At 42.3% G+C, this 15,453-nt stretch overlaps 1 protein-coding gene across 1 annotated transcript in view; it reads left to right on the top strand.

Moving 5' to 3' along the window:
* The window catches only part of polr1a (RNA polymerase I subunit A), a 59,658-nt gene that overhangs the window by 10,075 nt on the left and 34,130 nt on the right, over positions 1-15,453 (top strand). Inside the window, exons 3-11 of the mRNA XM_060927431.1 lie at positions 1,629-1,778; positions 1,865-1,972; positions 2,124-2,209; positions 5,059-5,147; positions 5,282-5,362; positions 7,153-7,255; positions 7,359-7,521; positions 9,253-9,429; positions 14,471-14,593. Of these exons, the coding sequence (XP_060783414.1) occupies positions 1,629-1,778; positions 1,865-1,972; positions 2,124-2,209; positions 5,059-5,147; positions 5,282-5,362; positions 7,153-7,255; positions 7,359-7,521; positions 9,253-9,429; positions 14,471-14,593 (1,080 nt within the window). The remainder of the gene's footprint in view (positions 1-1,628; positions 1,779-1,864; positions 1,973-2,123; positions 2,210-5,058; positions 5,148-5,281; positions 5,363-7,152; positions 7,256-7,358; positions 7,522-9,252; positions 9,430-14,470; positions 14,594-15,453) is intronic.

The following is a 15,453-nucleotide window of genomic DNA, read 5'->3' as shown; positions in this document are numbered from 1 at the left end:
TTTAACTGTAAAATGAATTCCACAGAAAGATTTCTTTTTAAGGCGGCACGGTGGTGTAGTGGTTAGCACTGTCGCCTCACAGCAAGAAGGTCCTGGGTTCGAGCCCACCGGCCGGCGAGGGCCTTTCTGTGCAGAGTTTGCATGTTCTCCCCGTGGGTTTCCTCCGGGTGCTCCGGTTTCCTCCACAGTCCAAAGACATGCAGGTTAGGTTAACTGGTGACTCTAAATTGACCGTAGGTGTGAATGTGAGTGTGAATGGTTGTCTGTGTCTATGTGTTAGCCCTGTGATGACCTGGCGACTTGTCCAGGGTGTACCCCGCATTTCGCCCGTAGTCAGCTGGGATAGGCTCCAGCTTGCCTGCGACCCTGTAGAAGGATAAAGCGGCTAGAGATAATGAGATGAGATGAGATAATCCAACTGTTCAAATATCAGGCCCATGCCTTCAAAAATGATGGAATTAAACGTTTCTACATAAGAAAATATTATGAAGAGCAGTAAACTCAACAAAATCAATATTTGGGGGCGTCGTGGCTCAGGTGGATAAGGCGCCATACCATAAATCCGGGGACCCGGGTTCGATTCCGACCCGAGGTCATTTCCCGATCCCTCCCTGTCTCTCTCTCTCCCGCTCATTTCCTGTCTCTACACTGTCCTATCCAATAAAGGTGAAAAAAAGCCCAAAAAATATCTTTTAAAAAAAAAATCAATATTTGATTTGCCTTTTTAAAAAGAATTAATAGTCCTAGGAACAATTTGTGCAGTTTTATAAGGAAATTAGGTGGTAAGCTTTACTGAGCATCTTGGAGAATTTGTCGCAGTTCATCTCAAGACTTTGATTGTCGCACTTTGATTGGCTCTTGTTTTTGTTCAACTCGGCAGCCTTTTTCCCCCTGAAACATGGTGTGTTACGTACTATATTGCTTTCTTTACTGACAGACATTTTTCTGTAACATTTTAATTTTTTGTTGGAAAAGTAATGTTTGGAAATCTAAAATGTTTTTTATACTGCCTCAGTAATTCAGAAGTCATCAAGTAGGCTAAATTATCCATTATCCCTAACCGTTTATCTTGTGCAGGGTCACAGGCAAGCTGGAGCCTATCCCAGCTGACTACGGGCGAGAGGCGGGGTACACCCTGGACAAGTCGCCAGGTCATCGCAGGGCTGACACACAGAGACAAACAGCCATTCACACTCACATTCACACCTACGGTCAATTTAGAGCCACCAGTTAGCCTAACCTGCATGTCTTCGGACTGTGGGGGAAACCGGAGCACCCGGAGGAAACAGACACGGGGAGAACATGCAAACTCCACACAGAAATGGCCCCCATCGGCCATTGGGCTCGAACCCAGAACCTTCTTGCTGTGAGGCGACCGTGCTAATCACCACACCACCGTGCTGCCCCATCAAGTAAACATCGATAACAAAATTAGTATTACAAATTAGGGCGCTGAAGACTTCTGCACAGTACTGTAGGTAATATTAATTTGTGAGAGATGCATGCCTGTGTTCATGTGACTTGTGAGCCATTCTCTCTTTTTGTGGATAAAATTCAGTTGAAGTGTTAATGTAATATTATTTTAATCTGGGATTTTGTGTTTTGTTTTTTTTTCTTTTTGTCATCAGAAATTGTACATGCTTGTACGAGGTTCCTGTCTGTCGTGCCACATGTTGACGTGTCCTCGGGCTGCCATTCACCTGCTTCTCAACCAACTCAAATTATTAGATGTAGGAGCGATGAAGGAAGTCTGTGAACTCCCGATTGTCCTTAATCAGGTAAGCATTAAGAATCTGTCACCAGATAGACCTAATTATTGAACTGTTATTAAGCACGAGGTCCTTTATTGGTTATCTTGTTTTAGTTTTTAGAAGGTAGTCCACAAGCATCAGGTACAGAAATCCAAGACACTTTGGAGGAATTTAGTGCTCCTATTATAAAAGACAACCAAAGAAGCCACCGCTGTGCACCTGTGAGTAATAATGAGGTTTTTTTTTTAATTGCTAGCTTTCTGAATGAATTCAGTTCCATTTTTAACAAGGCATTAACCCATAGCTGCTTGTTTCCCTGTTTTTATGGGCGGGGATCTATGGACCATGCCTGATTGCCTAATTGCTGACCAGATCAAGCATATTTGTGAGATGAAAGGCAGCCTCATTACTGAATTTTGGAGGAGTCACATGGCATCCAGAAAATGCCCCAACTGCAGGTAAGCAAATGTTGTGTATTTTAGCTTCACTTAGATTTAATACGCGACTGATCATCTTTTTTCTTAAATCATTGATTTTATGATGATTATATGCAGTGTTCGAAATACCCGTCTGCAGTCTGCATTTTGCAGAATGATTTTCAAGATTGCAGAAGGAAAATTAAACAACCTGCAATTTTGCAGAATGAAAAAAATCAGGCTCGGGATTCAATGGTTCTCAATTTAGCAAACTAGCGGCGCTGTAAATAAACCGAAACCTCATCTCATCTCATCTCTAGCCGCTTTATCCTTCTACAGGGTCGCAGGCAAGCTGGAGCCTATCCCAGCTGACTACGGGCGAAAGGCGGGGTACACCCTGGACAAGTCGCCAGGTCATCACAGGGCTGACACATAGACACAGACAACCATTCACACTCACATTCACACCTACGGTCAATTTAGAGTCACCAGTTAACCTAACCTGCATGTCTTTGGACTGTGGGGGAAACCGGAGCACCCGGAGGAAACCCACGCGGACACGGGGAGAACATGCAAACTCCACACAGAAAGGCCCTTGCCGGCCCCGGGGCTCGAACCCAGACCTTCTTGCTGTGAGGCGACAGCGCTAACCACTACACCACCGTGCCGCCCTAAACCGAAACCTGCGCCGCGCAAACCTGACGGCGTTTTCCAGGTCAAAGTTGAGCAATATTTACGTAATACCGACGACAACCAAATAAGGGCAGTTGCCATTTTCCGATGTAAGATTTCGTCACTTTTAATACCTGCCGGTAGGACCCAACAAATACCTCGGCAGTGTTCGGCAGTTTCCGCCATGCATCTCCCAGAATTCAATGCGGCACAACAAACATGGCTCCCAAGAAGAGGATTATTTCTTCGGGGCAAGAGTCCGACAAAAACGCCAAGAAAACAAGGACGATTTTGTCGTATCTCGGCAAAACCGGCAGCCAGCGTGAATCCAACAACAACAGCGACAGATCGCGTGTCCGCGAGGGTGACAAAAATGAAGACGGTCGCTGTTATAGTTGCATGCATACATATATATTGGTAAATTGTATAGGTTTGTATATATTGTATTGTTGAATCATGCAAAATTATACTGATATTATATCCCTTTTGAAGACAGCAACAGTATTTTACCTTTATTCATAGATACTTTTGAATATTTTGTTTTCTCATACCAAGCTACACTAATACATGTTTTGTGTACATGTTCTATTTTTTTTTTTACTAGTGCTGTCTTACCTGTGGTGCAGACTAGCACAAAGTAAAACAGTTGCCCTGTAAGACAAAGCTCATAGGTTCAGTTCTGTAGCTCTCAGTTCTGCCATGATGAGTTTGTACCCAGTTCTCTGTTAGTTTAGAGCAGCGAAGCCCCTGCAGTAGTTCTCAGTTCAGTTCATGACCTTGCACTTTAGACGCCAGGCAAACACAATGAACCCAAACGTCTTTCCATTTGGGTTTTATTCCTTAATGGCATCAATTCTTTGCATCATCGTAAGATGTAACAGAGTGTAGAATTGAAACCTTGCTTTCAATTTAAAACTACAGGTTGCAGATGCAAGCACTGTGAATGAAGTACATTTTGGGTAACAGTCTATTGTTCAAGCTAGAAACTTAATCTTGACAAAATGTAACATGACGTGTAACATGAAAATGAATGTTTTGTTTCTTGAAGAACAGTTGTGTTCTATTTTTTATTGTGGTGATACCTTTATTCAGGGATGAGAATTTTCCGCCGATCGGCGGATTTCCGACTTTTTCAGACCAAAATGATCGTTTTTGAGCGTGCGCGTGCAACATTAAGGTCTGCATCACGCATCTTAGAATGTGCGCGCGCGAGGGAGACTGTGTGCAGTGTTGCCAGATACTGCTAACGTTTTCCATCCCAAAATATGTTCCAAACCCGCCAAAATGCACTTAAAACCGCCCAATGTGGCAACACTGCCTGTGTGCTTGTTCATGTAGCGCATGCCAGACAAAGAGCATCCTGATTGGGTTACTCAGCAAAATAAGCCAATCAGCTTTCAGTGTGGGCGGGCTTTTATCTCTTTTCTCGAGGACCGGAGTTTTCAGCTGAGTCAGCGCAGCCTACAGGATCGGCATGGCAGAGAGAGCGCGTGTGCGCCCCAAAAAACCGAAGTACAAAACCCACTTCAGCTCAGATTACACAAAAGAATCTCCCTGTCTAATAATAATCTCCCTGTCTAATAATAATCTCCCTGTCTAATAATAATCTCCTTGTCTAATAATCTCCTTGTCTAATAATCTCCCTGTCTAATAATAATCTCCCTGTCTAATAATAATCTCCCTGTCTAATAATAATATCCCTATCTAATAATAAATAAATAAATAAATAGCCAAACATCATTAGCCCCTGGGCCATGGGCCCCACCCTGGTTTTTTCAGACTTTTTAAATATTTTTCATTCTCATCCCTGTTTATTAGTATGTTGTGTGGAAGGATAATGTGTGGGTGTGATAACTAGTACATTTATGAATTAGTTGGTATACTTCAAGTTGTAGTAGCCCGTAGTGTCAGGGCGAGGGGGGTGAAAGACCTGTGGGAGGTATCATGGAATGATAACTTTGCTGCAAAGAAGGATCTGTGAAGACTGAAATTAAAAATAGAGTGAGAGAATAAAGAATTACAGCAATGCTACGTGTTGTAAAGCTAGATATGATGTAAATATAGGCATTATTAGGTTGAGAAGGGTGTAGTATGGAGGCTTGTGTATTTGCAGAAAATATTTCCAAATTGCAGAACAAAATTTTGACATTCTGCAATATTGCAGAACACTGGAAAAAAGTATTTCGACCACTGAGATGTCATTGTTTATTTTGACAAAGCACTAGCAAGTCACAGATACGTCGAGAGCACAACAGCAAACTAATCGTCACGCATTCGGGTGTCAAAGATGACAGCAGAACGAACAAAGGTTTGTTTACTTTTATCATTTCATTACCTTATTTTATGATTTACTCATCTGTACATGTATTCATTCAGGCATCTTTCTGTGTCTCATGCTGCACTTATGTTCATTGTGTATATTCTGTCCATTTTCTGTCTCAGATGATGTTCACGTGGCTAAACGTGGATATCTAACTCCAAGCTTGGCTCGAGATCATGTCATCAAAGTGTGGGAAAAAGAGGGTAAGCTGTCCTTCTCTTTCCTACAGACCATCGGCAAACAAGCAAAGGTGCCTTGTTTGCTCACAATTAACTTATTCAAACTCTTAAAGATGTGACAGTGTTTATAGAGTTGTTCTTTAAACCTATGATTAAGAATAATCCTCAAAAAACATATACACACCGGCCCTATTCTGATTTAGCATAAAAGCACGGTTTCCACACTGACTATATCACACACATATACTAGTGCATCTCAAAAAATGTTAATATTGTGGAAAAAGTTCAATATTTTCCATCAGTTATTTAAGAAAGTGAAAATGTTATATATTATAGACTCATTACACATAAACTAAAATGTTTCAAGCATTTTTCTATTTTAATTTTAATCAGTATGGCATACATTACAAAAACATTAAAAAAAAATCTCAGAATATTAGAATATTTCATTTGGAGTTTGAGTAAAACAGTATGAACACAGTGTATCTCTCGGTCTAGTTCAGTACACACAACCACAATCATGGGGAAGACTGCTGACTTGGCTGTTGTCCAGAAGATGATCACTGATGCCCTCCACAAGGAGGGTAAGCCACAAAAGGTCATTGCTGAAAAGGGTGGCTGGAAAAGGTGCACAAGCAACAGGGATAGCCGCAGTCTTGAGAGGATTGTCAAGAAAAGTTGATTCAAGAACTTGGGAGAGCTTCACAAGGAGTGGACTGAGGCTGGTGTCAGTGTATCAAGACCCATCACGAACAGACATCTTCAAGAAAGGGGATACAACTTTCGCATTCCTAATATCAAGCTACTCCTGAGCCAGAGACAATGTCAGAAGTGTCTTATCTGGGCTAAGGAGAGAAAGAAATGGACTGTTGCTCAGTGGTCCAAAGTCCTCTTTTCAGTTGAAAGTACATTTTGCATTTAATTTGGAAATGACGGTTCTAGAGTCTGGAGGAAGAGTGGAGAGGCACAGAATCCAAGGTGTTTGAAGCCCAGTGTAAAGTTTCCACAGTCTGTGATGATTTGGGGTGCCATGTCGTCTGCTGGTGTTGGTCCACTGTGTTTTATCAAGTCCAAAGTCAACACAGCCATCTACCAGGAGATTTTAGAGCACTTCATGCTTCCATCTGCTGACGAGCTTTTTGGAGATGCTGATTTCCTTTTCCAGCAGGACTTGGCACCTACCCACAGTACCAAAACTACTATCAAATGGTTTGCTGACCATGATATTACTGTGTTTGATTGGCCAGCCAACTTGCCTGACCTGAACCCCAGAGAGAATCTATGGGGTATTGTCAAGAGGAAGATGAGAAACACCCGACCGAAAAATTCAGATACGCTGAAGGCCACTATCAAAGCAACCTGGGCTTCAATAACACCTCAGCAGTGCCACAGACTGATCACCTCCATGCCACACCGCATTGATACAGTAATTCATGGTAAAGGAGCCCCAACCAAGTATTGAGTGTATAAATGAATATACTTTTCAGAAGTTGGACATTTCTGTATTGTAAATCCTTTTTTTGATTGATCTTAGGGAATATTCTAATAATTTGAGATACTGGATTTCTGCTTTTCATGAGCTATAAGCCATAATCATCAAAATTAAAACAAAAAAGGCTTTAAATATTTCACTTTATATGTAATGAATATAGAATATACGAAAGTTTACCTTTTTGAATTAAATTATGAAAAAAAAGGAACTTTTTCATGGTATTCTAATTTTTTGAGATGCACTAGTATATTAGAGTGACAGACCAGTTAGTGTGTTTGTGTAGATGTGTGTGTTGTGCACTGATGTAAGTAATTTGTTGCAGGTTTCTTCCTGAAGCACCTGTTCTCAGGCCTGGCGGAGAACAGTCCTAACGGTTTCAGCCCAGATATGTTCTTCTTAGATTTGCTCATGGTTCCTCCATCCAGGTAGCCTTCAATCTGTAGTTCTTGTATCTATTTTAATTTGTCAAATACCCTGGTCTGTCTGCTTGCGCTCCATGTTGATGTAAATGCTGATTTTCTGCACCAGGTACCGGCCTGTCAGTCGGCTGGGAGATCAGATGTTTACCAACGGTCAGACAGTGAACATGCAGGCGGTGATAAAAGACAACGTGATCATTCAGAAACTACTCGCCCACATTGCAACTGAAAAAGCCAGGACAATAGAGGGTACTCAGACAGAGTTGGAGGAGGTAGGGAAATCTTAAATCTGTAGGAATATTAAATGCTTCTGTTTACTATTAAAGAGCATGATCAATAAGGAATAAAATATGGCAGGAGGTGTTGTTATTGGAAAATAATCAATGACTGAGTGGTTCTCTTGCACCACAAAAATTTGCCTGTGACTTTTTTTTTAAATTTATTAAAAGAGGACACATTCATTCCATCCATTTATAGTTGGTGTTGTGGAACATCCATGAAACAAGTTATTTCCTTTTATCACTTGCGTTCCAGCAGCTATAAACAATTATTCTCACAGGTTCTCTTAATGTGTCTCTTACATTGATCATTATTCTCATTATTGTGGTGGAAAACTTTAGGGAACAACCTAAGGAGTCTCCTGTTATACTGGAGACTCCTTCCATAAATGTTATATAAACAGCTCCTAACAGAAAACCTCACCTCGTCACCGATTATACATTTTTATTGTTATATGACAGCATTTTAATTAAAAAAACCAAACAAACTTGGGTTACATCTTCCATACAAGTTTCTGTGAATTGTGACTATATCCTGTGAATTAACTCTTACTATATTCTAATATGATATATTAGAATAAGCACATTAAAGGAACAGTCCACCGTACTTCCATAATGAAATATGCTCTTATCTGAATTGAGATGAGCTGATCCGTACCTCTCCGAGCTTTGTGCGACCTCCCAGTCAGTCAGACACGCTGTCACTCCTGTTAGCAATGTAGCTAGGCTCAGTATGGCCAATGGTATTTTTTGGGGCTGTAGTTAGATGCGACCAAACTCTTCCACGTTTTTCCTGTTTACATAGGTTTATATGACCAGTGACATGAAGCAAGTTCAGTTACACAAATTGAAACGTAGCGATTTTCTATGCTATGGAAAGTCCGCACTATAATGACAGGCGTACTAACACCTTCTGCGCGCTTCGACAGCGCATTGATACCTTCACTCGGAGTTGTACCATTTTTTTTTTTTTTAGACAGGGCAGACGGACCAGGGCATTCGCCCGCCTGGCCGTGCCCGACGAGGAGCGCTCTTGGCCGGCTTGGGAGGCAGACGGCAGCCCCTCCTGGAAGTGTGGTTTTACCATGGGCCTCATGCGGAAAAATGACAAAGTCCCAATTTTACCATGGGGCTCGAGTTGTACCATTTTTTTAGACAGGGCGGACGGACCAGGGCATTCACCTGCCTGGCTGTGCCCGAAGAGGAGTGCAGGTATCAATGCGCTGTCGAAGTGCGCAGAAGGTGTTAGTACGCCTGTCATTATAGTGCGGACTTTCCATAGCATAGAAAATCGCCACGTTTCAATTTGTGTAACTGAACTTTGTTTCATGTCACTGGTCATATAAACCTATGTAAACAGGAAAAACGCGGAAGAGTTTGGTCGCATCTAACTACAGCCCCAAAAAATACCATTGGCCATGCTGAGCCTAGCTACATTGCTAACAGGAGTAACAGCGCGTCTGACTGCCTGGGAGGTCGCGCAAAGCTCGGAGAGGTACGGAGCAGCTCGTCTCAATTCAGAGAAGAACATATTTCGTTATGGAAGTACGGTGGACTGTTCCTTTAATGTAAACTTGCGATTTGAATTATTGTCAGAGGCGCTCATCCTGTGGTATAATAACTATTATTTTATAGTAACAAGCAGTCTGCTTTTCGTAACTGTTTTGTGAATTTTATGCCATGTCTTGTTTAATGGAAATGCGATGTTGTCCTGGATCTTTCCAGTCCACTGAGACAGAAGAACCCAGTCAGATGGACCAGACGTTTTTAGCCGGGCTACCTGGAGTCACCCTTACGGACAAACTCTATAACATCTGGATACGCCTGCAGAGTCACGTCAACGTTGTGTTTGACAGTGATATGGACAAGCTGATGACCGAAAAGTTCCCCGGAATCCGCCAGGTTTCCTATGTTTTTTTTTTTTTTTTTAAACACTTCTCTTTCTTGTGATGTACAGTGGGGCAAAAAAGTATTTAGTCAGTCACCAGTTGTGCAAGTTTTCCCACTTAAAAAGATGAGAGAGGCCTGTAATTTTCATCATAGGTATACCTCAACTATGAGAGACAAAATGAGGAAAAAAAATATCCAGAAAATCACATTGTCTGATTTTTAAAGAATTTATTTGCAAATTATGGTGGAAAATAAGTATTTGGTCAAATAACAAAAGTTCATCTCAATACTTTATATACCCTTTGTTGGCAATAACAGAGGTCAAACGTTTTCTGTAAGTCTTCACAAGGTTTTCACACACTGTTGCTGGTATTTTGGCCCATTCCTCCATGCAGTTCTCCTCTAGAGCAGTGATGTTTTGGGGCTGTCGCTGGGCAACACGGACTTTCAACTCCCTCCAAAGATTTTCTGTGGGGTTGAGATCTGGAGACTGGCTAGGCCACTCCAGGACCTTGAAATGCTTCTTACGAAGCCACTCCTTCGTTGCCCGGGCGGTGTGTTTGGGATCATTGTCATGCTGAAAGACCCAGCCACGTTTCATCTTCAATGCCCTTGCTGATGGAAGGAGGTTTTCACTCAAAATCTCACGATACATGGCCCCATTCATCCTTTCCTTTACACGGATCAGTCGTCCTGGTCCCTTTGCAGAAAAACAGCCCCAAAGCATGATGTTTCCACCCCCATGCTTCACAGTAGGTATGGTGTTCTTTGGATGCAACTCAGCATTCTTTCTCCTCCAAACACGACAAGTTGAGTTTTTACCAAAAAGTTCTATTTTGGTTTCATCTGACCATATGACATTCTCCCAATCCTCTTCTGGATCATCCAAATGCTTTCTAGCAAACTTCAGACGGGCCTGGACATGTACTGGCTTAAGCAGGGGGACACGTCTGGCACTGCAGGATTTGAGTCCCTGGTGGCGTAGCGTGTTACTGATGGTAGCCTTTGTTACTTTGGTCCCAGCTCTCTGCAGGTCATTCACTAGGTCCCCCCGTGTGGTTCTGGGATTTTTGCTCACCGTTCTTGTGATCATTTTGACCCCACGGGGTGAGATCTTGCGTGGAGCCCCAGATCGAAGGAGATTATCAGTGGTCTTGTATGTCTTCCATTTTCTAATAATTGCTCCCACAGTAGATTTCTTCACACCAAGCTGCTTACCTATTGCAGATTCAGTCTTCCCAGCCTGGTGCAGGTCTACAATTTTGTTTCTGGTGTCCTTTGACAGCTCTTTGGTCTTGGCCATAGTGGAGTTTGGAGTGTGACTGTTTGAGGTTGTGGACAGGTGTCTTTTATACTGATAACGAGTTCAAACAGGTGCCATTAATACAGGTAACGAGTGGAGGACAGAGGAGCCTCTTAAAGAAGTAGTTACAGGTCTGTGAGAGCCAGAAATCTTGCTTGTTTGTAGGTGACCAAATACTTATTTTACCGAGGAATTTACCAATTAATTCATTAAAAATCCTACAATGTGATTTCCTGGATTCTTTCCCCCCATTCTGTCTCTCATAGTTGAAGTGTACCTATGATGAAAATTACAGGCCTCTCTCATCTTTTTAAGTGGGAGAACTTGCACAATTGGTGGCTGACTAAATACTTTTTTGCCCCACTGTAGCTTCACATTGTATAAGACTTTCATTACGTACTTTCATTTCATTAGCAGGAACATTATTTGAATCATTAAATACAATTATCTAGTGACTTCACATTGCAGTCACTATTTAACTTTCTGACGCTGCCTAGCAACACCATAGCAGCCACCTGAACTGACATGGCAATTGCCGAGCAACCGCCTCCTATAACAGTCATTGTGCAGCAACACGTGAGCAACCACCTAGCAACATGACTGAGATCATAGGTCGTGTTAACCGACAATTGTCCGTCATTGACGGATTTTTTTAGCTATGACGGAAAAATCTGAAGGCCGTCGGTCATTTTGACGGATGTTTACCGTTACCATTACCAATAACAATAATAGCTTAATAATAACAATAATAAAACATAATGAAACATATAATTGAAATGATTGGCAAGTTGTGGCAGAGTTTTCTTACATACAGTATACATAGTCTTCACTGCCGTCACTTTCAATCTGAGCCGACGTTGCGGCAGTCTTGATGTTCAGTGCATAGGCTACTCATGTATACACTGTAGCCACTGCGCAAGGCTGTTCCCCCCATCGCGCTCCTGACCGCGCTCTGACTTTTCTAACCACTAGCACAGCGAGATGGATTAATGTTTCCCTTCTCTGCAGAAAACACGTCATTTTTGCTATTAAAAAGAGAGATGCATTGGGTTGTTTGTGTCGTTTCCCTGCCTGTACGTCTTAATGCAATAGCGCTCATTTAGGCTAGTTGTTTTCTTGTTTTAAAAATGAAACAAATGTCGATTTATTGTATTCTTCCCCAGCAAGCTTAGGAACATCACTGCTCGAATATCTGCTAAACTATCCTTTTAATGAGAGCACGGGTAGACAAACTAACATTTAAACATAACTTCGTTTTATTTAAGACCTTCCGTGTCAGGTTCCAGGCTCTGCCGAGACGAGACGCGGGGTGCAGCTGCACCACTGGTGCAGAAAGACCGCATGCTGCAGGATTTCCTCCCTATGAAGAGAGTACTAGCAGGGTCGGGAAATCCAACTTTCAGAGGCTCTTGCCGGCTTCTGATCACTTCCCTGGGAGAAATGTTTCCCGACTTCAGAACTGTGGCTGAAGTGGCGCTGGTTATTCCAGTCTCCAGTGTCGCAGCAGAGCACGGGTTCAGCCTTCAGAATAAAATTAAAACGTCAATGAGAAGTCGTCTGTCCGAGGCAAAGACGCAAAATTTAATGACAATTGCCTCGGCAGCAGTCTCCATTGACGACTTTGATTATGCACAAGCGAGCTCCCAATTTAAATCCATGCGGGCCAGAAGGAAGGTTTGAGCTCACGCAAACAGGTCAAATTAGATTGTCACTTAAATCGTTGTAGTGGACTGTTCATATTTTAACTGCAATTGTCTTGCTACGTTGTAAAATAACATTGTTCATCTGCCCATTAAGGCACAACAGCCGCAATGTTTTTAGCGGAGGGAAAATGGGTTCACAAGTGACCGAACGTCAGAATCTCTGTTCATCTTTTTGCATCATAAATACATAAATAAATGATTAAATAATACAAGCTTGTTCTGTGAATTAATTTTTAAATGAAAATGAGTCCATGAAAACACAAGTTATTAAATATATAGCATTTATAGCCTATATACATTGTCATTTAAAAGTTAAAATAAAATGACAGATAATAATGGACAATGACGGAATTTTTACGACCCTGTCCGTCAAAATGACGGACAATGAAAAAGTCTAACGTAACCACTGACTGAGATATCAGAGCAACTATTGGAACACTGTAGCAATGCCCCATGGAGCACCTGTGATACCATAACAAACTTTTAATCTTCACCTACATTACCATAGCAAATGCCTGGAACACCACTGGAACCACCTAGCAACACCTTAGCAACCACCTTGTATTGTCCTAATCTGCACCTAAAATACCATATCAAGCACACACACACACGCGCACACACACACCAGCAATGATCTGAGATACCATATTAACACCCTGGCAACCACCTGGAGCACCATAGCAACCACTTGGCAACACCAGAGACTGGCTGCACAGTCACTATGTATTTTCTTCAGGACATGCACTTTTCTAGTTCATATTTTAAATTACATTATTTTATTTGGTTTCAGAATCACTTCTTTAATTGAATTCGCTTTGTATAACCATTCTCACATTCTAATTACATTAGGGTGGCACAGTGGCGTAGTGGTTAGCAAGCAAGCTAGAAAGTTCACAGCAAGAAAGTTCTGGGTTCGAGCCCAGCAGCCGAAGGGGGCCTTTCTGTGTGGAGTTTGCATGTTCTCTATGTGTCTAAATGGGTTTCCTCCGGGTGCTCCGATTTCTCCAAGACATTGTCAAAGACATGCGGTTAGGTTAACATGGGGTGGCCTTGGTTGAAGTGCTCTTGAGCAAGGCACCTAACCCTCAACTGCTCCCTGGGTGCTGTAACATAGGCCAAGTTTACATTAGACTGTATCTGTCTCGTTTTCTTCGCGGATGCACTGTCCGTTTACATTAAAACGCCTGGAAACGCCAGGAAACGGGAATCCGCCAGGGTCCACGTATTCAATCCAGATCGTGTCTGGTCCGGTGCTGTGTAAACATTGAGAATACACGGATACGCTGTGCTGACCTCTAGCTGGCGTCGTCATTGGACAACGTCACTGTGACATCCACCTTCCTGATTCGCTGGCGTTGGTCATGTGACGCGACTGCTGAAAAACGGCGCGGACTTCCGCCTTGTATCACCTTTCATTAAAGAGTATAAAAGTATGAAAATACTGATGCAAATACTGCCCATTGTGTAGTTATGATTGTCTTTAGGCTTGCCATCCTTCCACTTGCAAGTGGTAAGTGACGTGCATACCCGACATGCACTGGGATCACACACACAGCGGCTCAGTCCCGGATCACTGCTCGTGCGCTATACTCGCGCGCTCTGTGAGCTGCGCAGGGCCGGAGTGCGCACCCTCCAGAGGGCACTCGCTGTTCAGGGCGGAGTGATTTGGAGTGCAGGATGCCTGCGGAGCCGAGCGTATCCGTGTATTGGCGTTGCTGTGTGCACGCGAATCGTGTATTGGCGTTGCTGTGTGCACGCTAATCGTTTTAAAAACGTTAATCTGATGATCCGCTGATACGGTCTAATGTAAACCCCACCATAGCCGCCCACTGCTCTGGGTATGTGCATGTGCTCATTGCTCGTGTGTGTGTGTGTGCGTGCGTGTTCACTGCTTCAGATGGGTTAAATGCAGAGAGGAATTTCACTGTGTTTTAAGCGTGTGTGTGAAATAAAGAAGTTGTTCTTCATTAATTGATTTTTGGTTTTACTTTGATTAAACTGTTTTCAATGAGTTTATAGTGACCTCTCTAATTTTGCTTTGTGTCAGCTCTTGGAGAAGAAGGAAGGTCTCTTCAGGAAACATATGATGGGGAAGCGAGTGGACTTTGCTGCTCGCTCTGTCATCTGTCCAGACATGTACATCGGAACTAATGAGATTGGAATACCCATGGTAAGAAAAGTATTGTAACAAGACATGTTGATTAGTCTAATTATTTTTTAACTGTGTTGAATATGAAATATTTCTTATTTATTTACTCTTATTGTTTATTACAGACACACAAATATTTTCAGCTCTTCTCAGTTAAAACTCCAAAATTACATTTCACAAATTCTTCACAGTATCTTGCAAAAGTATTCATCCCCCTTGGTGTTTGTCCTGTTTTGTTGCATTGCAAGATGGAATTAAAATGGATTTTTGGAGGGTTAGCACCATTTAATTTACACAACATGCCGACCACTTTAAAGGTGCAAATTGTTTTATTGTGACAAAAACAGAAATCTGGAGTGTGCATAGGTATTCACCCCCTTTCGTATGAAATCTTTAAATAAGAATTGGTCCAACCAATCCACTTCATAAGTCGCATAATTAGTTGATTAAGCTCTACCTGTGTGCAATCAAAGTGTCACATGATATCTGTATAAATCAACCTGTTCTGGAAGGACCCTGACTCTGCAACAATACTAAGCAAGCAACATGAAAACCAAGGAGCACTCCAAACATGTCAGAGACAAAGTTGTGAAGAAGTATGGATCAGGGTTGGGTTATAAAAAATATCCCAGGGCGCCCCATTATAGCAGAATGGAAAGAATATGGCACCACTACAAACCTGACGAGAAGGCCGCCCACCAAAACTCACAGACCAGGCAAGGAAGGCATTGATCAGAGACGCAGCAAAGACACCAAAGATAACACCAAAGCAGCTGCAAAGATCCACAGCGGAGATGGGAGTATCTGTCCATAGGACCACTTTAAGTTGTACACTCCACAGAGTGGGGCTTTATGGAAGAGTGGCCAGAAAAAAGTAATTG

This window comes from Neoarius graeffei, chromosome 8, assembly GCF_027579695.1.
Source record: "Neoarius graeffei isolate fNeoGra1 chromosome 8, fNeoGra1.pri, whole genome shotgun sequence".
Taxonomy (NCBI): domain Eukaryota; kingdom Metazoa; phylum Chordata; class Actinopteri; order Siluriformes; family Ariidae; genus Neoarius; species Neoarius graeffei.
This window is presented reverse-complemented; position numbering and strand designations above follow the sequence as displayed.